Source organism: Dermochelys coriacea, chromosome 14 (assembly GCF_009764565.3).
Source record: "Dermochelys coriacea isolate rDerCor1 chromosome 14, rDerCor1.pri.v4, whole genome shotgun sequence".
Classification (NCBI taxonomy): Eukaryota; Metazoa; Chordata; order Testudines; family Dermochelyidae; genus Dermochelys; species Dermochelys coriacea.
Window position 1 is genome coordinate 37,933,207 of NC_050081.1, and position 27,517 is coordinate 37,960,723.

Sequence of the window (27,517 nt, forward strand, 5' to 3'; positions counted from 1 at the left end):
AGTTGCTTTCTCAGGTTCTTCATTTGTTGCAACCTGTCTCCAGTGTGGTTAAAGGGATAAAATGAACGGTTCCCAAAGGGAAAAGACCTGGGATTTTGCTGATGGGCCTCGGGCTGACAGGATGGGGCGAGACTCCGTGGCCCATCAGATTCAGATTTAATAACATTTGGAACCTGCCGCTTAAAATCCATCCTTGGGGCTATGCTTACCTGGCTGCTGTGTCCTCATCCATGTTCCTTTTCCTGCCCACATGCAGCCACTGAGGACAGTGTGTGTCTCTCTCTCTCCTTTTTCTGCCCGATCCTCTTCATCTTTCCCTCTGCCTGCCAAGGGGTGATGTTCTCTAGGGGAAGGGCTCGCCACTCACTTGGGGATGGGCTTTTCCCCGGACTCTGACTAGAAAGGGCAGGGCTCAGCCTGATGTCTCTGCCCTGGGAAGGAACGTGTCTATCATGAGCACAGTGGAGAGAGAGAGAGGCTGTGTGTGTGTGACATCAAACAGCCGGGCTGTTCTCTTTCTGGCCATGCACAATCCCCAGGAACAATTCCTGATAGACTAACTGCAAACAATTACACACAAACCCACACCACCATGCTAAGCATCAGGTATGACATCAGCGGTTAGAGGCTCCAACTGAGATCAGGGCCCCGTTGTGCCGGGCGCTGCACAGACAAACAGCAAGAGACAGTCCCTGCCTCAGCTGAGATTTGGTCTATATTGTGGTCCCTTCACCATCTGAACAGACAGGACAGACAAAGGGTGGGAGAGGAAACTGAGGCACAGATTGGCCAAGTGACTTGTCTAAAGTCAGACCCAGGGTTCTGTCTGCTCTGTGATCCATCAACGATAAACACACCCAGCTTTTGCATGGTTTAATGGAAACCTTTAATGTCCCTACAATCATGATGATCCCTTGCTCCGATCTCAAGCTTTGTATCTATAGATCTCAAAGTGCTTCATACAGGAAGATCAATATCAATATCCCCATTTCACAGATGGGGAAAGTGAAGCACAAAGTCGATGTTTACATGGCAGTTGGACACCTGCGCCTGGCTCATGCCACCTAACTTGGGCTCGAGCGAAGGAGCTGTTTAACGGCAGGGTAGATGCTGGGGCTCTGGTTGGAGGCCACACCGTCTCCCTCTTGTGACAGCACCTTCAGCTTGTTGCATTCATCCAGCCCCATGACCAAACCCTGAACGGGCCAGAGCTTGCCAGCCCTGTCTCTTCCACACGCTGGACAAGCTCTGTCCTGTTGCACTCACAAGCCCAGTTGTCTCGGGGGTGGCTCCTAAAGACACTTGGGTCTGTTTGGAAGGTCACCTCTCAGCCTGGCCAGTCACCCTGCTCTCCAGCTTTGCCAGTCCATCTCCTCCTGGGCTGCCAGGCCACAGGGTCACAGGGCGTTCATTAGCCCCCAACTCTCAATATAGTGCCCCCCTCACTGCCATGGAGAACCCCAATCCGGCTCCTCTGATAGAGACAGTGACCCCTGAGAGCGTCAAATAATGCACAGGGAAAGGTTCCATTTGGGATCGGGGTTGGAGGCACTGATCTCCCTAAAGGTGCTCTAAGGAGGTAGCAAGTGGACAGCACATCCACACAGAAACCTCTGAAGCTGAGATCCCCGTCATTAGTGACAGGAGTTAACGATATGTTAGGGCAGGATGGGCAGAGGTGCGTCAGATCACAGGCTGGACGGGAGCAGTGGGCAGGCCGGAGAAGAGAGCGGAGAGCGTAAGCTGGCAGAGAGGTGAAAGGAAATGAATCAGGGGTGAAATACCGGGGAAAGCCCAGATCCCCAGCTGGGGTCAATCAAAAAGTTCTGCTCCATTGGACACCGAATCTGGGCTGATTTACGTGACCTGGGGCAGACTCTTCTCTCCCAGTCCTGGGGGGGAGTGAGGGATAAATTGCCCCAGGGCTGTGCAAAGCCTGATACCTACAGCCCCAAGCTCTGCCCCCGCAGCCCTCTCCAGCCCCTGCTGGAATGTGAGGAGCCAGAGTTTGGAATCGCTCTTCTCTAGGCTGAGGTAGCATTGGGAGCCAGGACTCCTGGGTTCTATTCCCAGCACTGGGGGAGGGGCTGGGAGCCAGGACTCCTGGGTTCTATTCCCAGCACTGGGGGAGGGGCTGGGAGCCAGGACTCCTGGGTTCCATTCCCAGCGCTGGGCGAGGGGGAGGGGCTGGGAGCCGGGACTCCTGGGTTCTATTCCCAGCACTGGGCGAGGGGGAGGGGCTGGGAGCCAGGACTCCTGGGTTCCATTCCCAGCGCTGGGCGAGGGGGAGGGGCTGGGAGCCGGGACTCCTGGGTTCCATTCCCAGCGCTGGGCGAGGGGGAGGGGCTGGGAGCCAGGACTCCTGGGTTCCATTCCCAGCGCTGGGCGAGGGGGAGGGGCTGGGAGCCAGGACTCCTGGGTTCTATTCCCAGCGCTGGGCGAGGGGGAGGGGCTGGGAGCCAGGACTCCTGGGTTCCATTCCCAGCGCTGGGCGAGGGGGAGGGGCTGGGAGCCAGGACTCCTGGGTTCTATTCCCAGCACTGGGGGAGGGGGAGGGGCTGGGAGCCAGGACTCCTGGGTTCCATTCCCAGCGCTGGGCGAGGGGGAGGGGCTGGGAGCCAGGACTTCTGGGTTCCATTCCCAGCGCTGGGCGAGGGGGAGGGGCTGGGAGCCAGGACTCCTGGGTTCCATTCCCAGCGCTGGGCGAGGGGGAGGGGCTGAGAGCCAGGACTCCTGGGTTCTATTCCCAGCGCTGGGCGAGGGGGAGGGGCTGGGAGCCGGGACTCCTGGGTTCTATTCCCAGCACTGGGCAAGGGGGAGGGGCTGGGAGCCAGGACTCCTGGGTTCCATTCCCAGCGCTGGGCGAGGGGGAGGGGCTGGGAGCCAGGACTCCTGGGTTCCATTTCCCACTTTGCCACCAATGCTTGGTGTAATTTGGGCAGGTCAGTGTCTGCAGCTCGGTTTCCCCACGTGTGATAAGGGGATAACGGTGCCACGCTCTGAGGTCTCCCCTGTACCCTGCTCACAGCGGGGTGGCGTCTTGCTGGCAAATCCACTGAAATCCAGAGCTGCAGGTGTCAGAATGAAGCCGATTCCCTTTCACCGACCCACAGCGGTTCCCCTCAGCCGGGCCTGACACTGGGAACCTGCAGGACAAAGGAGAGGGCCCCTGTGAGCACGTGTGGGTCCAAAGGAGAGGGTGTCTTTGTCGTCACCTTACACTGAAAATGACTTCCCCCAAACTCCTGACCTCCCCCCAAACATCCCTTCCCCCATCGCTGTCCCCGGCCCCTTCTGCCCACAGAGGGGAGGGAAAGGGTTTGACTCAAGGAATCACTCACTGGGTCTGATCCAGCCGGGAGCCGTCCAGCCAGGTCCAGCCCTTCTCCGGGGAGAGGCGGGACAGTCCGACCCAGAACTGAGATGAGCCTCGTGTCAGGGCCTGGAGGGACTCCTGCAGGGAGTGTGGGACAGGCAGCTGGGGACCAGAACCTGCTGTCGGCTCTTTTCTTGCAAATCCAAGCTCTCAACAACTTTAGCACCAGAACTATAGTCTGGCTGCCCACCTATCCCTTTTCACACCTATCCATCCCCACACATACCTGTCTTTCTCGCCAACTATTCCCCATGTATAGTCTTCTTTCCCCCAGCCCCACACCTACCGCCCCTCTCTGTAGCCCTCAATCCTCATAACTCTCTCTCTCTCTCTCTCACACACACACACACCCTCAGCCCCACTCTCCAGCTGAGTTATACTGGGCACATCCCAGAACGGGGAGGGTACCGGTAGCTTTCAGCCACCATTGTGTGTCCCCGATCTCAGGGCTGGTGATTTAGGCTGAGATTTGTCACAGCGGCCTAGGGGATTTGGACACCCTGATATTAACAATTCATGGGGATGGGGTGTCCAAGTCCTTTAGGCAGCATTGACAATCCTAGATCCACCACGTCACATATACGAGCCCTCAGACTCTGTACCCAGGGCCCAGCCCTGCAGTGGCAGCTCCAGCAGATGTTACTGTCCCCTTTACCAGCTCCTCCCAGTCCTGGATCACCAGCAGCTGGGAGCCCCTCGCTGAGCAGTCGGCGCGGCTCTCGCTCCACATTTTACTTCCGCTGCCGACCCAGTAGCACTTGTCCCTGTGCAGCTGCCAGTCCGTGGGGCAGAGTTTGCACCCGGAGTCCCCTGCAGAGAGACAGGATTCATTAATGCTCTGAGCCCTCAGGGCCTCGTTCCCGGCTATTCCCTTCCTGTGACTGGGGCTGGGATGGGGATAAAATGGGTTTGAGTCCCCTTTGTGCTCCCTGAAATCCGGGGCTAGGCCGGGTCCTGCCTGGCTCCTGGCGTCAGTTAGAGCAGCCTCGGGACTGCTCTGCCTTATCCATTGTTCCCATATGGGCTCTGGGGAGCAGAGAATACCCATAGTGCACTGCACTCCAGCCACACACGCCAATCTGCTCCCTACTTTGGGGGTTGGGAACAGAGTGCGTGAGGGGCTCTTACTCCAGCCCCACACTAGGCCGGGAAGTCTCCAGGGCGGAAGGGATCTCATGGGGCTATTTGCATCCATTTTAAGGCTACATTATTCTGCCAGTGTGGCCTAGAAGGGGCTTAGGACAACTGAAGATGTGTTTGGGGGCCGGTTAGTGGAAATCTAACAGGATATGGGAGGGGAGGTGGTAACTGGGGAGCATAGGAGAGAAGGTGGGATCCCAGGGATGGCTGGGAATGGGAGGGGGTGAATCCATGAGACCGTCTCTCTGCTGGGATCTGTCCCTGCTCTGCAAACATTTGGCCATCCTGGTATTCGATTATTTTAAGACCCCCCCCCTTGAGCCACTAGATGTCGCTCTTCCCCCCCCCCATCCAAGTCTCAGCAGAGCCCCCACACCCAGTCCCAGCTGAGGCAGGTACATTCCTAGCCTGGCACCCAGCGGGGCAGGTGGCTAGATCGGTGCAGCCAGCAGGGGGCGGCGTGTCCCTGCCCTGCAGGATCCCCACGGGCTGGGACGGCAGCTGGGTTTCCACTGGCCGTGCCCGGGGCGGAGGGCGGCTCAGAGACACACGAGCTGGGGTTACCTGCTGGGCTGGGCCGAGCCGGGTGGCACAGACGTTGGCTCAGCTGGGATCGGAAACGCTCCAGGCGGGCGCTGCATTCTGCCGTGCAGGGGTCTGCGCTCCCAGGGGGTGTCGGTGTATCTCTGCTCCCGGCTCCGTCGCTTCCAGGAGCTGCCGGGGTCTGTCCCTTCTCAGACATCAAGTGGGAAACTGCAAAGCAGCATCGGTGGGAGTGAGGTGGCGGGTCAATGTGATGGGGAGTTGCTGGGGAAAAGCACCGGCAGAGACACAGGGCCTGGCCCAAAGCCCATTCAGCCCCGTCTCCATTGACTCCCATGGGCTTCAGAACAGCTCTCACAGTCCAAAAGAGTGGCTTGGGATTGAAAATCAGTGAGAGCTGGGTGCCTAAATCCCTTGGGCCTCTTTGCAAACGCACCTCATCTTTGCATCTAAGTTATCCAGCCCTCATCAAAGCAGTATCAAAACACCTCAGAGTCTTTGCTAGATTTTGCCTCCCAGTCCCACTCTGTGAGGCAGGGCACAGGGCTGTTATCCCCATTGTACAGGTGGGGAAACTGAGGCACAGAGCTCTTCACAGTGGTGTGGACCAGCCTGGGTTCCGAGCCGGGACAGGCCACCTCAGCTGCCCCTCTGGGGCTGCAGGTTCAATATAGTGTAGCCCTCCTCACTGTGCGTCCTGCCCTGGAGAGAAGAGGGGCCGGGAGCCACATGGGCAGCAGTGTGAGATCACACAGGAAACCGAGACTCTGGGCTGCAGCCGCATGGGAGTCAGGGCGGGGGTCACTGAGTCCAGTGTCAGGGGTTCTCTGCTGCTGTGGAAGTTGGCTCAGTGAAAACTGGGCTCCCAGAAGCCTCCCCCTCCAATGCAGCCACCCTGAGGGGCGCAGCCTGTCTGTTGCGGAGTTTATCTGGCCCCTGTCATTTGCTGTCTCTGTCCTTCACCCACATTCCCTGTGAAGAAGGGGAGGATCATGGGGACAGATTGTTCAAGGGGTTTAGGCACTTAAAGCTGCAAAGAGACCCTGAGTAGGGTTTTCAGAAGCACCTAGGCCCAGAGCCTCAAAAGGATTTAGGTGCCTAACTCCCATGAGTGTTGGGCACCTAAATACATTTGAGAAAATGGGCCCTAGGAGCCCAATTCCCATTGACTTCAATAGGCATTAGTCACTGAGTGGGTTGTTTTTAGGTGCCTAGATGCATTGTTAGGTACTTAAACCCCTGTGGAATTCCAGCCTTAAGGAACCAGCCCAGGGTCACACGGGGAATCAGTGGCAGAACCAGGAACTGGCGCCAGAGCTCCGGAGTCCCAGATTAGTACCAAAACCAGTGGCTAGCCTTCCTCTCGGGATGCCTGTGAGCTCCCGCCCCGTCCCGCCATCCCACAGCAAACAGCCAGCTGTGTCTGACATGTCAGCCTGGCGATGGGAACACGACCTTCAGGGGGAAACATTCCCAGCCACATTTTGGGGACGTCCCTTCTCCATTTTATCCACCAGCTACATTTCCTCACTATTACGCGTTGAGGACAGTTGTATAGAAATGCCCACGGCTGATGAAAAGCTGGGGGGACACTAGGATCATTTCCCCCTGCCTCCAGATTTAGAAGCAGATGGAAATGTTTCAAAATTTGAAATTACCACAATCCCTTTACAACTCCCCAGCCGATGGTACAGTCTAGTGCCCAGCGTGATTAATGGAAAGGCAGCGTGAGGAGGAAATCGGGATTCAAGACTTAGCTCTGCCGCATGACCTTGGCCAAGTAATTTCAACTCATTTGCTTTGACTGTCTTGTCTACTGAGATTCTGAGCTCTTGGAGGGGCAGGGACCGTCTCCCGCTGTGTGTCTGGGCAGCGCCCGGCACCACGGGGCCCTGATCTCAGCTGGGGCAGGGACCGTCTCTCGCTGTGTGTCTGGGCAGCGCCCGGCACCACGGGGCCCTGATCTCAGCTGGGGCAGGGACCGTCTCTCGCTGTGTGTCTGGGCAGCGCCCAGCACCACGGGGCCCTGATCTCAGCTGGGGCAGGGACCGTCTCTCGCTGTGTGTCTGGGCAGCGCCCGGCACCACGGGATCCTGATCTCAGCTGGGGCAGGGACCGTCTCTCGCTGTGTGTCTGGGCAGCGCCCGGCACCACGGGATCCTGATCTCAGCTGGGGCAGGGACCGTCTCTCGCTGTGTGTCTGGGCAGCGCCCGGCACCACGGGGCCCTGATCTCAGCTGGGGCAGGGACCGTCTCCCGCTGTGTGTCTGGGCAGCGCCCGGCACCACGGGGCCCTGATCTCAGCTGGGGCAGGGACCGTCTCTCGCTGTGTGTCTGGGCAGCGCCCGGCACCACGGGGCCCTGATCTCAGCTGGGGCAGGGAACGTCTCTCGCTGTGTGTCTGGGCAGCGCCCAGCACCACGGGGCCCTGATCTCAGCTGGGGCAGGGACCGTCTCTCGCTGTGTGTCTGGGCAGCGCCCGGCACCACGGGGCCCTGATCTCAGCTGGGGCAGGGACCGTCTCTCGCTGTGTGTCTGGGCAGCGCCCGGCACCACGGGGCCCTGATCTCAGCTGGGGCAGGGACCGTCTCTCGCTGTGTGTCTGGGCAGCGCCCGGCACCACGGGATCCTGATCTCAGCTGGGGCAGGGACCGTCTCTCGCTGTGTGTCTGGGCAGCGCCCGGCACCACGGGGCCCTGATCTCAGCTGGGGCAGAGACCGTCTCTCGCTGTGTGTCTGAGCAGCTCCTGGCACAACGGGGCCCTGATCTCAGCTGGGTTACTGGTGCAATGTTAATAAAACTTTCCATTGATTTAGATGACTTTGAAGTTGAATCACACCCTCACTGCCCAGACACAGCTCCTGTCCTCATTTTACTTCCTCTCCTGTACCAGAAAGAGAAACCACCAGTGTCGCTCCTGCCACCCAAGTAAACAAGGTTACAAACAGGGACAGAGCAGCAAACGGCATTTTCTGCCCAGAGCCCAGCTGGCTCCTTACAGCCCAGCACAGACACATTCTAGGCTGCAAACAGGCCATAGGCCCTTGGACCAGCCTTCTGTTACTGGTATTATATCTATTACTGTGGGACCTAGAGACCCAGCTGTGCCCAGACACACAGCCAGAGACAGTCCCTGCCCCAGCTGAGATCACGGCCCCGGTGTGCCAGGTGCTGCACAGACACACAGGGAGAGACAGTCCCTGCCCCAGATGAGATCAGGGCCCCGGTGTGCCAGGTGCTGCACAGACACACAGGGAGAGACAGTCCCTGCCCCAGATGAGATCAGGGCCCCGGTGTGCCAGGTGCTGCACAGACACACAGGGAGAGACAGTCCCTGCCCCAGCTGAGATCAGGGCCCCGGTGTGCCGGGCGCTGTACAGACACACAGGGAGAGACAGTCCCTGCCCCAGCTGAGATCAGGGCCCCGTTGTGCCGGGCGCTGCACAGACATACAGGGAGAGACAGTCCCTGCCTCACAGAACTTACAATCTACTTAGATGAAGGAGGCACAATCTCCATTTTATAGATGAGGAAACTGAGGGCCAGAGCACTTACCCAGAGTCACTTACCCAGGGAGGGTATTTAACGTCAGTGTGAAGGTGATGCTCCTAAATTCCTTAAGGACTCCTGAAAATCTGCTCGTAAATGGACAAGGCGAATCAGAGGCTGGGGAGGGAATAGAAACACAAAGGCAAAGTGCCTTGTGCAAGGTCACCCAGCAGATGTGGGACTAGAACCCAGGTCTGGGCCGGCTCTGGCCGGGTGGCACAGCTGGGATCAGAAACGCTCCAGGCGGGCGCTGCATTCTGCTGTGCTGGGGTCTCTGCTCCCAGGGGGTGTCACTGTATCTCTGCTCCCAGCTCCGTCGCTCCCAGGGGCTGCTGGGGTCTGTCCCTTCTCGGACACCACGTGAGAAATTGCAAAGCAGCGTCGGTGGCAGTGGGGGCAACCGGTCAATGTTACGGGAGTTGCTGGGTAAAAGCGCCAGGAGAGTCTTGCAGAGACAGAGGGGCTGCCCCAAAGCTCATTCAGCCCCATTGCCACTGCCTCCCATGGGCTTTGGAGAAGACCCAAAGGGACACGGTCTGAAAAAGTGTCTGGGATTGAAAAATCACTGGGAACTAGGTGCCTAAATACCTTGGGCTTCTTTGCAAACCCAGATCGTGTTTCCACCCATTCTCACCCTCAAAACACCCTCCAAAACAGGCTGCATGGCCAGACTGAATCAGACCTGGGGCTCATCTAACCCGGGATCCCACCTCCAAGGCTGGACAGCCCCAGCTACTTCTTAGCAAGGAGCAAGACAGCCCCTAGTAGAAAATGATAACTTGTCCCCCAACTTAGACCCTTCTGCCCATCAGTTAGTGGTTGATTGATACCTTGAAGCAGGAGGGTTTATAACCCCTGCCAAAGCACTTGGGTACTTCCTGGCTCTCTGGCTGGCCTCGTTCCTCTTATATGTGTCCTGATCCTTCACTGAGCCCTGCTTAGCTCATGGTCCCAGTGAGATCCTGTGGCAGTGAGTTCCACAGGCTAATTGTGACTGAACATCCGTTTTAAATGTGCTGCCTCTCAATGTCATTGGCCATCCCTCCCCCAGTGTCTTATCCACATTGCCAACTGACGCACCTGGACAGATAAAGCTACAGCCCTTGGTGACTCACCACACACTGCCAGCAATAGCACAGCCACTGCCAGGATGAGATTCCCAGCCCCTAGAGCAACCTGAAGCCAGCCAGGACACTGACGGGAACCTGTAAGGAAATACAAGCAGAGCCGGGCTGAATTAAGGCCATTCTAGATCCTGGCCTCCGGCCCCAACTCCAGGAGTCAGATGATTGTACGAGGGTCTCAGCTTTCATTTAAAAGAGAAAGGCAGTTTTCCACCCTCATGGTAGGGGAGAAAAGATTGAAAATGTGACCCCTAAGTGTTACTGATACAGCAACACTGCCTGAGTTTTCAGAGAGCCTGCACCAATTGCTCTGAGAGCAGGGCTCTGCTCCATCAATCGCAAGAACCACTGTTTTGGAAGCTCTGCAAACCCCACCTGAAAGCCTGGTTTCTATTACCAGATATGGGCAGGAAACAAGGTCTAGTAGGTTGGAACAGTGGGGCTGGGAGCCAGGATTCCTGGGTTCTAGCCCCAACTCTTGGAAGGGAGTGAGGGTTAATGGGTTAGAGCATCGGGGGATGGAGGCCAGGATGCCTGGGCTTTATTCCCAGCTCAGGGAGGGGAATGGGGTCTAGTGGGTGTGTGCTTGGGAAAGATTTTTCCCCTGATCTGTATCTCAGTTTCCCCCATTTGACCCACCTTCTTGGCTTCCAGAGGGAAAAGTTCCCCAGACTTATTCCCACTCTTGCTCTGCCACTTTGTGCATCCCCCACGCTCTTTACCTCTGTCCCACCCCATGATATAACCCCATGGCGAGACTCTACCATCCCCTGGCCCATCTCTGGGGTCCCAGCCCCGGCTCTGCCCCTGCTACCAGGACGTGGAGCCCGTAGGTGGGCGGAGGGGGTTGAAATCGCTACCTTGGTTCCCGGCTGGGGACGGGCCGCCCGAGCCGCCTGGCTTGGGCCGTAGGTTCAATGCCTTGTAGCCCTCCTCGTCCTCCATCGTGTCCAAGTGAGAGGAGATGGCGAAGGCATGGGCCTCGCGGGGGCTGGGCTAAGAGATCGCACAGGAAGCTGAGCCACTGGGCTGCAGACTTGTGGTTGGTGAGGCCACAGTCAGAGGCTCCTCTCTCTGCTGTGGCAGTTGTTGGCTCTGTCACGCGAAAGCTCCCAGCCAGCCCCGGATGCCCCCCATCCTCCACTCCCTGAACGGGATCAGCTGCCCTGACACCAGGGTGAGGGGCGCAGTGTCAAAAAACTGAGCTCTATGGACAGGGTCAGAGCCTCAACAGATGCCGCTGAGAATCAGTCCCACTGATCGACCCCCAGCCCAGGATCGGGCCCAGCATGTGTGAGAGTGAGTGGGACATTTTTGCTGAGTATTGTGGGTTGGCTGCTGTGTGTTGGGGGATACCCTTCCTCTTCTCAGGGAATTGTGGGGATTTGGGCTCAAATCTCACAACTCCCTCGGTTCCCTCCCATAATCCGAAGAAGAGCTCTGTGGAGCGTGAAAGCTTGTCTCTTTCACCAGCAGAAGTTGGTCCAATATGATCTATTACTTCCCCCACCTTGTCTAGCCCGTGAGCTACTGGTTTTTGTTCCATATTGTTTTTATTCCAAAACTATACAGTGTGGGGGTGTTGCTTGGTGAAGGGGATTATTTAAGTGGGAAAAAGTGGACGGTTTTCTTTGGCAGGGCACAAAATTAAATGTGGACACAGGCTGTGCCAACAGAAGGAAAGTTTTGCCTGATAAACTCCTTAGGGTTGACCATGCCAAAGAAGGAAATTCAAATCTGCAGAGATGACTGGATGGAAGCAGAAATCTGTGGAGATAGAGGGAGAGAAAATCTGCAGGGACAGGTGAATAAAGAGAAGGAGAGAAAGATCCTGCAGGGGTGGCTAGAAAGAAATCTGCGGAGGTGGCTGGATAGAAGGACAGAAACAGAGACATTTGCAGAGATGGGTGGATGGATCCATGTGGGGTCAGGCTGGGTCGATGGATGGAGCTCTGCAGGGTTGGACACGCAAAGCTGCCTGGTGTGTTTTCTCCTACAAGGAAGAAGTGAGGTCTCAACGCCCTGTCGTGCTTGAGGATCTACAAGCGTCACCCTTCTGCCTGGTGAAGTTGGCAGCAACGAGGGCTGGGTTCAATATCTAGCGGTTCCTCGTAACCCTACAAAACAGAACCAGCTCCAGCCCCCACCCAGTATTCTGTGAAAACTTACCCCCACCCCTGGGTATCTCTACCAGACAGAACTTCCCCTTTCCCAAGCACAGAGTCTGCGTCTAGGAAATGAGAACTTTTATGAAAGGGAACCGAGTGTTAGTGTAGGAAGACATGGCGACCACATGCCAAGACATGCCACCATAAACAAACCGCCCACCCCAGAGTACGCTGGGCGGTGGCCTTCACCTCAGTGGCTCGCCTGGCAGAGTGAAAGTCTGACTCACAGATGATCCTTTAACGTGCTGCTCCCCTCTCCCTCCATCGCATCCCACACTCAGTCGCTGTCCTTGGCCAGGGAAGGCCCAGAGTTCAGACGGGGCCACCTCCCACCCCCGCTGCTGCAACCGGGCTCACAGTTGCCCTGTTCACTCTGCATTAGCTGCCCACTGCCGGGCCACTGTTCACTCCGCCCCCTGGCCGCTGTGCCATCATTGACCCCGGGGCCATGGCTTTCTCTGCTGCCGCCCGGCACTCTCTGCGATGCCGTGTCTTGACGTCCCACCCCTTCACCCGGCTCTCGGTGATCTCAGCAGTTAGCCGGGAACCTCACCATTCGTGCAGGAGGGGCCGTGTCTTTCACTGCCCCACAGCGGATCTAAGGCTTAGCACCTCGACCGGGCTACCGGTGATTTCAGCTCCGCAACAAAAGACTCTCCATTGAGTCTTATCTGTGCTGTCTTTAAACAGTGCAGAGGGGACAGGTCAAAGGGTATCAAGGACTCTAAGGCCAGGTCTACACTGCAAACCTATAATGGCGCCAGCTCCACGGGGTGGGGGCAGGCCCTGGGGATGAACAGGGATTGAGCCCCCCCTGGGGAAATTAGAAGCCGGTGCCTGTGTGTTAGAGGGCTTATTCCTTCACCCTCCCACGTCCCTGGTCCTTCTCGCATGAACAGAGAGCAACAATACCCGAAGTCCGAAGGTGCAAACAATTCGATGTTTATTGGGGTGAACTTCCAGCAAGCTTAAATCCAAGTTCCTTTTTCCTTATTATTACTTCCTGTTTGCCCCTAATTTATACAGTAATATTCTCATCTATATCTAAACCAATCATTCTATTGAAATTTACCTAACCAATCCGAACATATTGTAACATGATTAGCTAACCAGTTATATCCCACCACCTTCATTAGTTTACACCCAGCAAAATTAATTATACAGCAGAAAGAAACAATCAGAGAACCAGACAGAGACCATGCCAATAAACAATAGCAAAGTGGGAACTATAATGACAAAACAATACAGAAGTGAGGATTTCACAACTACCCCTATAAAGACATAAGGGTTTCCCAGCTGTGTCTATTGATAAGAGAATTCTTACCAGACAGAAAACTATCAAGCTAAATTTCCTTTTACATCTTCTAGGCTCTTCCCTTTCTCTGGAGGTGATAGATCAGATCACCTTTCTAACAGCCCCAGATTGCCTTATGTCAATGTGACTGGTTTGGGATGTGAGGATGTGACCGGTCGCTTCCCAGCTTATAGCTGCTCCCACTGCTTAGCCAGAGGCCTTAGCTTAAGAACAGGACCTCAGACTGTCGCCGTGAGAGGAGGCCCTTACACCGGCAGACAGTGATTTTGATTCTTTCTTTTATACCTCTATAACTAGCTAAGTGATAAACATAGACTTAAATTCTTAAAGCATAGGCATTACAGCCAGGCCTGAATATTTATATCCTAACACTCCACACCTTTTGGTGGGGGGGTGGGATCCTCCACAGATCACAGGTTGAAAACCACTGCTCTAGGACACTAGACCTCTGTATTCGGCACTGGTGCGACCGCTGCTGCTGTCCTGTGTGCGGTTTTAGTGCCCGCGGGTCAAGGGGGATGTTGATAAATCAGAGGGGGGGGGTCAGAGAAGAGCCGCGAGAATGATTAAAGGAAGGGACCTTGAGAAGTCATCAAATCCAGCCCCCTCTCACTGAGGCAAGGAGCAAGTTAACCTAGACAGTCCCCGATGGGAGTTTGTCCAACCTGCTCTAAAAATCTGCAGTGAGGGAGATTCCACAACCGCCCTTGGAGCCTGGTCCGGAGCTTAATTGTCCTTAGAATTAGAAAGTTTTTCCTAATGTCGAACCTGAATCTGCCTTGCTGCAGATTAAGCCCATTGCTTCTTGTCCTGCATTCAGTGGCCATGGAGAACAATTGATCCCCATCCTCTGTATAACAGCCCTTAACGATTTACCAGCCTAAGTCCTCCCTTCTCTAGACCAAACATGGTCATTTTTAACCTTTCCTCCTAGGTCAGGTTTTCTAAACCGTCAATCGCTTTTGTTGCTCTCCTCTGGCCTTCAGAACGACGTTTGCCTTTTGCACCGCACTGTGGACTCAAATTCAGTTTGTGACTGTCACCCTCGGCTCCTTGTCAGCCATACTCTACCGCCGGGCCAGTTCTGCCCCAGTACGTGCATTTGATTTTTCATTCCTAAACGTAGCACTTTACTCCTGTCTCCCTTGAATTTCGTCTTGCTGAGCTCAGACCAATTCTCCAATGTGCTTTTGAATGCTCAGCCTGGCCTCTGAAGCGCTGGCAACCCCTCCTCATGTAGGGTCACCAGCAAATTTTATAAGCTTCCTCTCCACTGCATCATCCAAGTCAGTGATGAAAATCCCACCTAGGACCGGACTCATACGCAAGCACAGAGCATTCACGGCAGGGTTAGAGCTGCACGGCTTCTTTCTGGCAAATCCAGTTAATGTCACCACAGCAGATGTCAGCCCGAGCCTGATTCCTCTTTAACAGCCCACAGCTGTTGCCTGTAGCAGGAGAAATTTTTTTTCGCTGTGACGACTCCCCCAGCCACCCACAAAAAGCGTGACAGCTGGTGGCGGTGCTACCGGACGCCCGGCCAGCAGCCACTGCTCTCCAGCCGCCCAGCTCTGAAGGCAGCACAGAAGTAAGGGTGGCAATACCAAATCACAGACATGTGTCCACCTGGAGGGAGATCAGAGGAGCAAAAAAGAGGGCGTATCCGGGAAAGCCCAGACGTATGGTGTGTGGTAACTCTCACGATCCGGCTACAGTAGCCTTGCGACCCCCTTTTGGGTCAGGACCCCGAGTCTGAGCTAAATCATAACAAGTCGCTCTTACGTCAGGATCAGCGTATCCATCTGTATGCGGAGTTATAGCAGCAGAGCGATGCCAGTAAAATTGCCCATGGGGACGAGCCATCAGTACTTGTGTGTAGACACACCGGTTTGTAGACACACCGGAGCCTTTCCCCATCTCTAATCCAGCCCTCCTTACGTCTCAATCTCCAGAGATCGGGCATTGGGACCTGCATTGAGTGCGAGGGGAGAGCGACCCCTACTGAGCTCCACCCCCACCCCAGATCCTTGCAGGACAGCGCCCCCTAGTGCTGCCCTGGAGCCGCACTGACTGTGTGGGGGAGCGCTCCCCTACTGGGTCCCCACCCCGCTCCCTGCAGCACAGCGCCCCCTCGCACCACACTGGGGAAACGCCACCAGACCTCGTGTTCGCTGGTACCCAGTGAAATACTCAGCTCTCCAGGTTTCAGAGTAGCAGCCGTGTGAGTCTGTATTCGCAAAAAGAAAAGGAGGACTTGTGGCACCTTAGAGACTAACAAATTTATTAGAGCATAAGCTTTCGTGAGCTACAGCTCACTTCATCGGAGCTCACGAAAGCTTATGCTCTAATAAATTTGTTAGTCTCTAAGGTGCCACAAGTCCTCCTTTTCTTTCAGCTCTCCAGGGAAAGTTACAACATTTTGCTCTTTACCCTCTCCCCCCGCTCCTGGATCGTGAGCAATCGAAACCTCACTGAGCAGGAGACATGGCTTGAGAAAACCAATGGCGTTTGCTCCCGTGCGGCAGCAGCCAGTTAAGTGGGCAGCATCTGCACCCGGATCTATCCACTGGAGGCAACGGGAGAGCCACCGTTAACTGGACAGAAAGTTCCTCTGGATCAGTGCTGAGCTAGGCATGCACAAGGGGGTGCTGTGCTGGGGGACGGGGGTGAATCGCCCTGGGTTTCCTTTCCGCCTCCCGAAATTCCTCCCGCAGGTTCAGGCGGATACGGGATTCCTCTTCACTGTTGCGTTGCATTGTTCAGCTGCCACAACCCACCCCAGAGGGGGCTGCATTTCAGGGCTGGATGCAGTGAATTCTATAGATCTCCTATAGATCTCCTTACTCCTTATACTTTGGGGTCGTTTGGGCTGAAAAGAGGATGGGAAGAGGACCATAAAGTGCTGGCATTCAGTGATCTGGTTTCAGTTCTCAGCTCTGCCACAGCCTGCCCGGGGTGACCCTGGGAAAATCACTTAATCTGTATGTTAAACCCTGCCAGAGATTAATTAGGTCAGTGGTTTTCAACCTGGGATCTGCAGACAATGTGTAAGATTTCCCCAGGGCTCTGCACGTCCATTTGAAAAATTTTTAGGGGTCCGCAAATAAAAAAAGGTTGAAACCCACTGGTTTAGACGGCCCCTGGTCTGAGAAGATCTGTGCCTCCATTTCCCCATCTGTGTAATGGGGATACGAATCCACCTTTTGTCTATCTCGAGGGTCATCTCTGGGGTGGGGACTCACTGTGTCTGCGCAGCGCCTGGCGCTGGAGGAATCACGGGTGTTCTGGCTAAACGCCCAAACTCTAGGCTGTTTGTAAAGCTGTTTTCTCTCCCCAGGAGTCCCCGAACTGCTCTGCCAAACCCCAGCAGAGTTTGCATCAGCGTGACTCCGCTTCCCCCAGAGCTAGAGATGGGCTCAAGGCCTGGCGACCAGCTCCAGGTTTCTTACACACACCCCGCCCTCACACAGACACACACAACAGCTGCCTTTGGCTCTGGCCTGTCGGTTGCTGGCCCATGTGTTCCTGGAAAATCCCAGCCTGCAGCGGGGTTTGCAATCCGAGGGAGCCGGCGGGAGCTCTCCAAGGGGCAGGATCCTAGCCAGAGGGCCCGAGCCGCAGGGAGTTTGGCGTGGGGTCTATCCCACGCACTTCCCCACTGGCTCAGCACAATCCCAGCCAGAGCTGCCTGCCCGGAGCCTTGTGGATTGGCGCAGACTCGGGGGAGACTCTGCAGGACAGAAGGGTCGGGGGCACAAATTTCACTGGCAACATCGGGGCCTGATTCTGCCCTCACGGGGGGCAGATCCTCAGCTGGTATAGATCAGCCCAATGCTCCGTTCCATCAGCTGACGCACAGAGCGGTGACCCCAGTGGAGCTATGGCCAGTTTGCCCCAGCTGGGATCGGGCCCCATTGACCCCAGCGGAGCTACGGCCAGTTCACCGCAGCTGGGATCGGGCCCCATTGACCCCAGTGGAGCTATGGCCAGTTCACCCCAGTGGGGATCAGGCCCCATTGACCCCAGTGGAGCTACAGCCAGTTCACCCCAGCTGGGATCGGGCCCCATTGACCCCAGTGGAGCTACGGCCAGTTCACCCCAGCTGGGATCAGTCCCCATTGACCCCAGTGGAGCTATGGCCAGTTCACCCCAGCTGGGATCAGGCCCCACTGACCCCAGTGGAGCTACAGTCAGTTCACCCCAGCTGGGATCTGGAGTCAGGTTACTCCCATGGGCAGGGGTCTGTACAATAAGCTGCTCCCCCTCGCCCGGCCCAGTCTGGCCCATCTCCAGTGCGATCCCGGCTCCATCCAGATTCTCCCCCCTGTTCCCCGCCCCGGGGGTGGCACCCACCACTCTGCCCCTTGTGCTGTGACACAGAGCCCATGTGGACAAGGGGGGTGGATTTTGGTACCTTGGTTCCGGGCTGGGGACGGGACACCCATGCACCCCTTCTGGGGCCACAGGTTCAGTGCTGGGGAGCCCTCCTGTTCCTGCATTGTGCCGGAGAGAGAGGAGATCACGGGTGGGGGGGGTGCAGTCAGGAGTTGTGGGGCAGGTGCTGTGGGGAGGGCAGTGAGGGGCTGTGGTGTGAGATCACCCAGGAAGCTGCAGCTGGTGGGGGAGGAGGGATGCTGGTCAGAGTCGGCTCAGACATGCAGGGGCTGGTCACAGCTAGTGATGGCCGCCCCGTTCCAGCCGAATGCAGCCTGCAGCCGCCCTGATGCCAGGGTGAGGGGCACAGCCTGTCTACGGGCTATTCTGGCCCTGGTCATTTCACCCCCCTGCTTGGTGACGCAGGGAGGTATCATGGCCCCCCCGACCGGCAGGGGGGTGTTTGGCGCTGGGATCCCCTGCAAATTGTCACACCAGAGCCGCACACCCCGTGCTCTCCCCTTCCCAATGGCTGGCTGCCACCTAGGGGCGCAGCTGGGAACTGCAGGCCCAGAGAGGGGCTCGGTCTCACCCCGGCCCTCGGAGCTGTTTTCCTCTGGCTATTACGGGTTTTCAGGCACTCGCTGGGCCCGATCCTGGGCTGGGGTTGAGCCCTGTAGAAATCGACTCGCTCTCACACATGCTGGGCCCGATCCTGGGCTGGGGTCGATCAGTTGGACTGATTCTGAGCGGCACCTACTGAGGCTCTGACCCTACAGCTCAGATTTTTGACACTGCGCCCCTCACCCTGGTGTCAGGCCAGCTGATCCCCCTCAGGGAGTGGAGGACGGGGGGGGACCCGGAGCTGGCTGGGAACTTTCATATGACAGAGCCAACATCTACCAGAGCAGAGAGAGGAAATTCAGGCCGGAGCCTCTGACCGTGGCCCCACCAACCACACGACTGCAGCCCTGCGGCTCAGCTTCCTGTGCGATCTCACAGCCCAGCCCCCCCACCCCCTGCCCGCACCTTCACCTCCTCCTCTCACTCAGGCACGATGGAGGACGAGGAGGGCTACACAGCATTGAACCTGAGGCCCAAGCGGGGTGGCTTGACTGGCCTCTCCCCACCCGGGAACCAAGGTAGCGATTTCAACCCCCTCTTCCCACCTACGGGCTCCATGTCCTGGCAGCAGGGGCATAGCTGGGGCTGGGACCCCAGAGACGGCAGAGTCTGGCCATGTGGTTATATTACAGGGTGGGGTAGCGCTGCGGACAGAGGTAAAGAGCGTGGGGGATCCCCACAGTGACAGATTGAGAGTGGGAGACAGCCTGGGGAGCTTTCTCCTCCAGAAGCCAAAAAGGTGGGTCAAATGGGGGAAACTGAGATACAGAGCAGGGGAAAAAAAATTTCACAAGGACACACCCACTAGACCCCATTCCTCTCCCCAAGCTGGGAATAGAGCCCAGGTGTCCTGGCTCCCAGCCCCCCCTGCTGTGACCCACTAGACCCCACTGCCCTTCCAGGGTTGAGAATATAGCATAGGAGTCATAGAATCATAGAATTTCAGGGTTGGAAGGGATCTCAGGTTGTCATCTAGTCCAACCCCCTGCTCAAAGCAGGACCATCCCCAACTAAATCATCCCAGCCAGGGCTTTGTCAAGCCTGACCTTAAAAACCTCAAAGAAAGGAGATTCCACCTCCTCCCTAGGGAACCCATTCCAGTGCTTCACCACTTTCCTAGTGAAAAAGTTTTTCCTAATATCCAACCTAAACCTCCCCCACTGCAACTTGAGACCATTACTCCTTGTTCTGTCATCTGCTACCACTGAGAACAGTCTAGATCCCACCTCTTTGAACCCCCTTTCAGGTAGTTGAAAGCAGCTATCAAAGCCCCCCTCATTCTTCTCTTCCACGGACTAAACAATCCCAGTTCCCTCAGCCTCTTCTGATAAGTCATGTGCTCCAGACCCCTAATCATTTTTGTTGCCCTCCGCTGGACATTTTCCAGTTTTTCCACATCCTTCTTGTAGTGTGGGGCCCAAAACTGGACACAGTACTCCAGATGAGGCCTCACCAATGTCGAATAGAGGGAAACGATCACGTCCCTCGATCTGCTGGCAATGCCCCTACTTATACATCCCAAAATGCCATTGGCCTTCTTGGCAACAAGGGCACACTGTTGACTCATATCCAGCTTCTCGTCCACTGTAACCTCTAGGTCCTTTTTTGCAGAACTGCTGCCGAGCCGTTCGGTCCTTAGTCTGTAGCGGTGCATGGGATTCTTCTGTCCTAAATGCAGGACTCTGCCCTTTTCCTTGTTGAACCTCATCAGATTTCTTTTGGCCCAAACCTCTAATTTGTCAAGGCCCTCTGTATCCTATTCCTACCCTCCAGTGTATCTACCTCTCCTCCCAGTTTAGTGTCATCTGCAAACTTGCTGAGAGTGCAATCCACACCATCCTCCAGATCATTAATGAAGATATTGAACAAAACTGGCCCCAGGACCAACCCTTGGGGCACTCCGCTTGATACTGGCTGCCAACTAGACATGGAGCCATTGATTACTACCCACTGAGTCCGAAGATCTAGCCAGCTTTCTATCCACCTTATAGTTCATTCATCCAGCCCATACTTCTTTAACGTGCTGGCAAGAATACTGTGGGAGACTGTATCAAAAGCTTTGCTAAAGTCAAGGAATAACAAGTCCAGTGCTTTCCTCTCATCCACAGAGCCAGTTATCTCATCATGGAAGGCAATTAGGTTAGTCAAGCATGACTTGCCCTTTGGTGAATCCATGCTGACTGTTCCCGATCACTTTCCTCTCCTCTAAGAGCTTCAGAATTGATTCCTTGAGGACCTCCTCCATGGTTTTTCCAGGGACTGAGGTGAGGCTGACCGGCCTGTAGTTCCCCGGATCGTCCTTCTTCCCTTTTTTAAAGATTGGCACTACATTAGCCTTTTTCCAGTCATCTGGGACCTCCCCCGATTGCCATGAGTTATCAAAGATAATGGCCAGTGGCTCTGCAATCACATCCGCCAACTCCTTTAGCACTCTTGGATGCAGCGCATCCAGCCCCATGGACTTGTGCTTGTCCAGCTTTTCTAAATAGTCCCGAACCACTTCTTTCTCCACACAGGTCTGGTCACCTCCTCCCCATGCTGTGCTGCCCAGTGCAGTAGTCTGGGAGCTGACCTTGTTCATGAAGACAGAGGCAAAAAAAGCATTGAGTACTTTAGCTTTTTCCACATCCACTGTCACTAGGTTGCCTCCCCCATTCAGTAAGGGGCCCACACTTTCCTTGACTTTCTTCTTGTTGCCAACATACCTGAAGAAACCCTTCTTGTTACTCTTGACATCTCTTGCTAGCTGCAACTCCAGATGTGATTTGGCCTTCCTGATTTCACTCCTGCATGCCCGAGCAATATTTTTATACTCTTCCCTGGTCGTTTGTCCAATCTTCCACTTCTTGTAAGCTTCTTTTTTGTGTTTAAGATCAGCAAGGATTTCACTGTTAAGCCAAGCTGGTCGCCTGCCATATTTACTATTCTTTCTACACATTGGGATGGTTTGTTCCTGCAACCTCAATAAGGATTCTTTAAAATACAGCCAGCTGTCCTGGACTCCTTTCCCCCTCATGTTATTCTCCCAGGGGATCCTGCCCATCAGTTCCCTGAGGGAGTCAAAGTCTGCTTTTCTGAAGTCCAGGGTCCGTATTCTGCTGCTTTCCTTTCTTCCTTGTGTCAGGATCCTGAACTCGACCATCTCATGGTCACTGCCTCCCAGGTTCCCATCCACTTTTGCTTCCCCTACTAATTCTTCCCAATTTGTGAGCAGCAGGTCAAGAAGAGCTCTGCCCCTAGTTGGTTCCTCCAGCACTTGCACCAGGAAATTGTCCCCTACACTTTCCAAAAACTTCCTGGATTGTCTGTGCACCGCTGTATTGCTCTTCCAGCAGATATCAGGGTGATTGAAGTCCCCCATGAGAACCAGGGCCTGTGATCTAGTAACTTCTGTTAGTTGCCGGAAGAAAGCGTCGTCCACCTCATCCCCTGGTCCGTGGTCTATAGCAGACTCCCACCACGACATCACCCTTGTTGCTCACACTTCTAAACTTAATCCAGAGACTCTTCGGTTTTTCTGCAGTTTCATACCGGAGCTCTGTGCAGTCATACTGCTCCCTTACATACAATGCAACTCCCCCACCTTTTCTGCCCTGCCTGTCCTTCCTAAACAGTTTATATCCATCCATGACAATACGCCAGAGTCCTAGCTCCCAGACACATCCTGCTCTAACCACTAGACCTTACTCCCCTCCCAGAGCCAGGGATAGAACCCAGGCATCCAGGCTCCCAGCCCCCGCTGCTCTAACCCATTAACCCTCACTCCCTTCTAAGAGTAGGGGCTAGAACCCAGGAGTCCTGGCTTCCAGCCCTACTGTTCCAACCTACTAGATCTCGTTTCCTGCCCATATCTGGTAATAGAAACCAGGACTTCAGGTGGGATTTGCAGAACTTCCAAAACAGTGGTTCTTGCGATTCATGGAGCAGAGCCCTGCTCTCAGCACAAGTGGTGCAGGCTCTCTGCAAAATCAGGCAGCATGGCTGTATCAGTAACACTTGGCGGCCACATTTTCAATCTTTTCTCCCCTACCGTGAGGATGGAACACTGCTTTTCTCTTTTAAATGAAAGCTGAGACCCTGGTACAATCACCTGACTCCTGGAACTGGGGCCTGAGGCCAGGATCTGGAGCGGCTGGGCTTTAATTCAGCCCAGCTCTGCTTGTGTTTCGTTACAGGTTCCCATCAGTGTCCTGGCTGGCTTCAGGTCACTCTAGGGGCTGGGAATCTCATCCTGTCTCTGCTCTTGCTGGCGGTGTGTGGTGAGTCACCAAAGACTGTAGCTTTATCTGTCTGGGTGCGTCAGTCTGCAGCAGGGATGCAACACTGGGGCAGGGACGGCCAGTGACATTGAGAGGTGGCAAATTTAAAACTGATGCTCAGTCACAATGGGCCTGTGGAACTCACTGCCAGAGGATCTCACTGGGACCATGAGCTAAGCAGGCCTCAGTGAAGGATCAGGACACATATAAGAGGAACGAGGCCAGCCAGAGAGCCAGGATGTACCCAAATGCTTTGGCAGGGGCTATAAACCCTCTTGCTTCAGGGCATCAATCAACCCCTAACTGATGGGCAGGAAGGGTCTAAGTTGGGGGACAAGTTATCATTGTCTACTAGGGGCTGTCTTGCTCCTTGCTCAGAAGTAGCTGAGTCTGTCCACCCTTGGAGATGGGATACTAGGTTAGATGGGCCCCAGGTCTGATTCAGTCTGGCCATCCCCATGCAGCCTGTTTTGGGGGATGTTTTGATGGTGAGAATGGATGGAAACATGATCTGGGTTTGCAAAGAAGCCCAAGGTATTTAGGCCCCTAGTTCCCAGTGATTTTCAATCCCAGACACTTTTTCAGACCGTGTCCCTTTGAGGCTTCTCCAAAGTTCATTGGTGTCAGTGGCAATGGGGAAGAACAGGCTCTGGGGAAGACCCTGTGTCTCTGCAGGGCTCTGTGCTGGTGCTTTTACCAGCAACTCCCACAACATTGACTGGTCGCCCTCACTGCCACCAACGCTGCTTTGCAGTTTCCCTCTTGGTATCTGAGAAGGGAAAGACCCCGGCAGCCCCTGATTGCGACGGAGCCGGGAGCAGAGATACAGCGACACCCCCTGGGAGCGACGGAGCTGGGAGAGGAGACCCCAGCACGGCAGAATGCAGCGCCCGCCTGGAGCGTTTCCGATCCCAGCTGTGTCACGCGGCCCCGACTGGCCCAGCAGGTAACCCCAGCTCGTGTGTCTCTGAGCCGCCCTCCGCCCCGGGCACGGCCAGTGGAAACCCAGCTGCCGTCCCAGCCCGTGGGGATCCTGCAGGGCAGGGACACGCCGCCCCCTGCTGGCTGCACCGATCTAGCCACCTGCCCCGCTGGGTGCCAGGCCAGGAATATGAATGTACGTCCTCAGCTGGGACTGGGTATGGGGTAGCGACATCTACTGGTCGTTCAGGTTAATACACAGCCACGAAGATTTTAACAATGTAATACAAAAAAACAAGGAGTCTGGTGGCACTTTAAAGAGTAACAGATTTATTTGGGCATAAGCTTTCGTGGGTAAAAAACCCCACTTCTTCAGATGCATGGAGTGAACATTACAGATGCAGATATAAATATACTGACACACGAAGAGAAGGGAGTTACCTCACTAGTGGAGAACCAGCGTTGACGGGCCAATGCAATCAGGCCCTGTCTGATACAACCCAATTTAGCCAAGTTCTAAGATATAACCTCATTTGCTCCAATCCCTCAGATAGAGACAAACACCTACAAGATCTTTATCAAGCATTCTTAAAACTACAATACCCACCTGGGGAAGTGAGGAAACAGATTGACAGAGCGAGACGGGTACCCAGAAGTCACCTACTACAGGACAGGGCCAACAAGGAGAATAACAGAACGCCACTGGCCATCACATACAGCCCCAGCTAACACCTCTCCAGCGCATCATCAACGATCTACAACCTATCCTGGAAAATGATCCCCCACTCTCACAGACCTTGGGAGACAGGCCAGTCCTTGCTTACAGACAGCCCCCCAACCTGAAGCAAATACTCACCAGCAACCACACACCACACCACAGAAACACTAACCCAGGAACCAATCCCTGTAACAAACTGCGTTGCCTACTCTGTCCCCATATCTACTCTAGCAACACCATCAGAGGACCCAACCGCATCAGCCACACCATCAGGGGCTCATTCACCTGCACATCTACTAATGTGATATATGGCATCATGTGCCAGCAATGCCCCTCTGCCATGTACATTGGCCAAACCGGACAGTCTCTACAGAAAAGAATAAATGGACACAAATAGGACATCAGGAACGGTAACATACAAAAGCCAGTAGGAGAACACTTCAATCTTCCTGGACATTCTGTAACAGATTTAAAAGTAGCCATACTTGAACAAAAAACCTTCAGATACAGACTTCAAAGAGAAACTGCAGAACTAAAATTCATTTGCAAATTTAACACCATTAATTTGGGCTTGAATAGGGACTGGGAGTGGCTGGCTCACTACAAAAACAATTTTCCCTCTCCTGGAATTGACACCTCCTCATCAATTATTGGGAGTGGACCACGTCCACCCTGATTGAATTGGCCCTGTCAACACTGGTTCTCCACCTGTGAGGTAACTCCCTTCTCTTCATGTGGAACTATAATAATGCCTGCAGCTGTAATTTTCACTCCATGCATCTGAAGAAGTGGGTTTTTTACCCACGAAAACTTAAGCCCAAAGAAATCTGTTAGTCTCTAAAGTGCCACCAGACTCCGCATTGTTTCTGTGGATACAGACTAACAGGGCGACCCCCTGAGACTTGACACAACGTAATATAAGGGTGTCCAATTTTAGTCAGTGCGTGTGGGGGGGGGGGGTTCACACTCAATGCCAGGCTATGAATGTCCCTGCCTCAGCTGGGACTGGGCACGGGGCAGCAACATCTACTGGCCGTTCAGGTTAATCCCCTGCCATGAAGATTTTAATAGCAACGTAATACAAAGCTGTCCAATTTTTTCAGTATGTCTGTGGGGGGGGGGGGTTCACATCTTATTAGTGAGATTGTCTTACGGTCCCATCCCCTCCCGTTCCCTGACATCTGGGCACAATGTCCCCTCCCATTCACCCCTGGGTCCCAGCCTCCCCTCCTGTTCCCAGTTTAACACACCCCTTCCCCCCAGTTACTCCAAGACCCTACTAGGCTATTCTCGTAGTGTAAAGGGGCCTTAAAGTGGGTACATTGGCTCCTGAGAATCTCCCCTTCCTGGGGGGGCCTCTCCGGCTGGTGTGAAGCTGGGGTAAGGGCCCTCACCCACCCTGTTCCCAACCCCCAAAATGGGGGGCAGATTGGTAGTATGGCTAGAGGGCAGTGCGCTATGGGTCTTCTCTGCTTCCCAGGGCCCATCTGGGAGCAATGGATAAGGCAGAGCAGCCCTGAGGCTGCTGTAACTGATACCGGGAGCCAGGCAGGGCCTGGCCCAGCCCCAGATTTCAGGGAGCACAAAGGGGACTCAAACCCATTTGAACCCCGTTCCTGCCCCAGTCTCAAGAAGGGAGTAGCCGGGAATGAGGCCCAGAGGGCTAGGAGCATTAATGACGCCTGTCTCTCTGCAGGGGGCTCCGGGTGCAAACTCTGCCCCACGGACTGGCAGCTGCGTGGGGACAAGTGCTACTGGGTCTCCGGAGGAGGTAAAACGTGGAGCGAGAGCCGCGCCGACTGCTCAGCGAGGGGCTCCCAGCTGCTGGTGATCCAGGACCCCAAGGAGCTGGTAAAGGGGATGATCCCTTCCTGCTGGAGCTGCCCCTGCAGGGCTGGGCCCAGGGTACAGAGTCCAAGGGTGTGCGTAGGCTACATGGTAGGGCTGGGATTTTCAAAGCGGCCTAGGGTATTTAGACACACCATTCCCATTAATTGTTAATAGGAGGGTGTCCAAACCCCCTAGGCTGCTTTGACAATCCCAGGCTAAATCACTAGCCCCAGGATCAGGGGCACACAAAGGTAGTTTAAAGCCACTGATACCCTTCCCCTTCTGGCGTGTGCCCAACCCAGCTCAGCTGGAGAGAGGGGCTGGGGGTGTGCGTGAGGATGGGTGTGTGAGGAATGGTGGCTACAGAGACAGGGGATGTATGGGGATGGACGGATGGATCGAAGGGTATATATGGGGGATAGTTGGATAGATAGATGGGTGTGTATGCGGATAGATGTATGGGGATGGATAATGTATATAGGTGTATATAGGGTCTATATGGGGATAGATGGACAGACAGACAGACGTTCTGGTCCTGAAGTTGTCGACAACCTGGATTCACAAGAAAAGAGCGCGACAGCACGTCTGGTCACCAGCTGCCTGTCCCACACTCACTGCAGGAGTTCCTAAAGGACCTGACACAAGGTTCACATCTGTTCTGGATCGGACTGTCCGTCTCCTCCCCGGAGAAGGGCTGGACCTGGCTGGACGGCTCCCGGCTGAATCAGACCCTGTGAGTGATTCCTTGAGTCAAACGCTTTCCCTCCCCTCCGTGGGCAGAAGGGGCCAGGGCCAGGGATGGGGGAAGTTTGGGGGGAAGGTCGGGAGCTCAGGGGGAGCCGTGTTCAGTGTCAGATGATACTGAGACCCCAGGAGGGGGTCTGGGGAGCCCGGCTGAGAGGGAGACTGGGTGGGAGCAGACAGGGCCATGGGGCAGGGAGAGATTTGTGCATCCCCCAGCACAGAGATGGTGGCTTGAGCCCTGGGGCTGGGGGAGGTGGCCCAGAGACGGGGTGTGGAGGGAGAAGAGCAAAGGGGCAAGGCCAGAGCCCTGGGGATCCCTCAGAGAATGGGGCAGGGGGGAGGGGGAGACACAGAGCAGCCAGAGAGGCAGGAGGTGATCAGGAGGGGGCAGCCGTCGGCCCAGCCCGGTGGGGAGGAGACGCGGAGCAGGGGAGGGAGATGGACAGGGTCTAGCCCAGCAGGGAGGATGAGGAGGGAGCAGGTCCCTGGGATCTGGGAAGCGAGAAGCCGTTGGAGACCCTGGCCTGGGCCCTGACAGTGGGGAGAGGGGGCAGCCCCCAGGGCAGAGCTGGAAGAGACGACGGCTGCGGATCCTGTTGGAACAGGGAAGAGCCGCTACCAATTGCATGCGATGGACCCACACGTGCTCACAGGGGCCCTCTCCTTGTCCTGCAGGTTCCCGGTGTCAGGCCCGGCTGAGGGGCACAGCTGTGGGGTGGTGAAGGGGAATCGGATTGGTTCTGACACCTGCAGCTCTGGATTTCAGTCGATTTGCCAGAGAGACGCCGTCCCGCTCTGAACGGAGTATGGAGGAGACCTCAGAGCGCGGCA

General features: G+C 55.4%; 2 protein-coding genes across 4 annotated transcripts; one reads left to right on the top strand and one right to left on the bottom strand.

The window, feature by feature from the left end:
• Window positions 1-1,472: 1,472 nt before the first annotated feature.
• On the bottom strand, window positions 1,473-10,688 carry LOC119842660 (killer cell lectin-like receptor subfamily B member 1). Of its 3 annotated transcripts, XM_043497086.1 has the most exons (7): window positions 10,594-10,688; window positions 9,725-9,814; window positions 5,081-5,269; window positions 4,032-4,186; window positions 3,342-3,454; window positions 3,018-3,146; window positions 1,473-1,743 (listed from the first exon to the last, which is right to left on the bottom strand). In XM_043497086.1, the coding sequence occupies exons 1-6, from the start codon at window positions 10,676-10,678 to the stop codon at window positions 3,023-3,025; spliced, it is 756 nt and encodes a 251-aa protein (XP_043353021.1). In that variant the 5' UTR covers window positions 10,679-10,688; the 3' UTR covers window positions 1,473-1,743; window positions 3,018-3,022. The 3 variants fall into 3 exon arrangements, with proteins under 3 accessions (XP_043353021.1, XP_043353023.1, XP_043353022.1); XM_043497088.1 differs by lacking the exon at window positions 9,725-9,814 and having other exon boundaries at window positions 10,594-10,679; XM_043497087.1 differs by lacking the exons at window positions 9,725-9,814; window positions 10,594-10,688 and adding an exon at window positions 8,889-9,201 and having other exon boundaries at window positions 5,081-5,222.
• Window positions 10,689-18,647: 7,959 nt separating this feature from the next.
• Window positions 18,648-27,517, top strand: LOC119842891 (killer cell lectin-like receptor subfamily B member 1). Its single transcript, XM_038371637.2, has 6 exons — window positions 18,648-18,732; window positions 22,390-22,473; window positions 23,228-23,419; window positions 25,809-25,963; window positions 26,563-26,675; window positions 27,362-27,517. The coding sequence occupies exons 1-6, from the start codon at window positions 18,648-18,650 to the stop codon at window positions 27,483-27,485; spliced, it is 753 nt and encodes a 250-aa protein (XP_038227565.1). The 3' UTR covers window positions 27,486-27,517.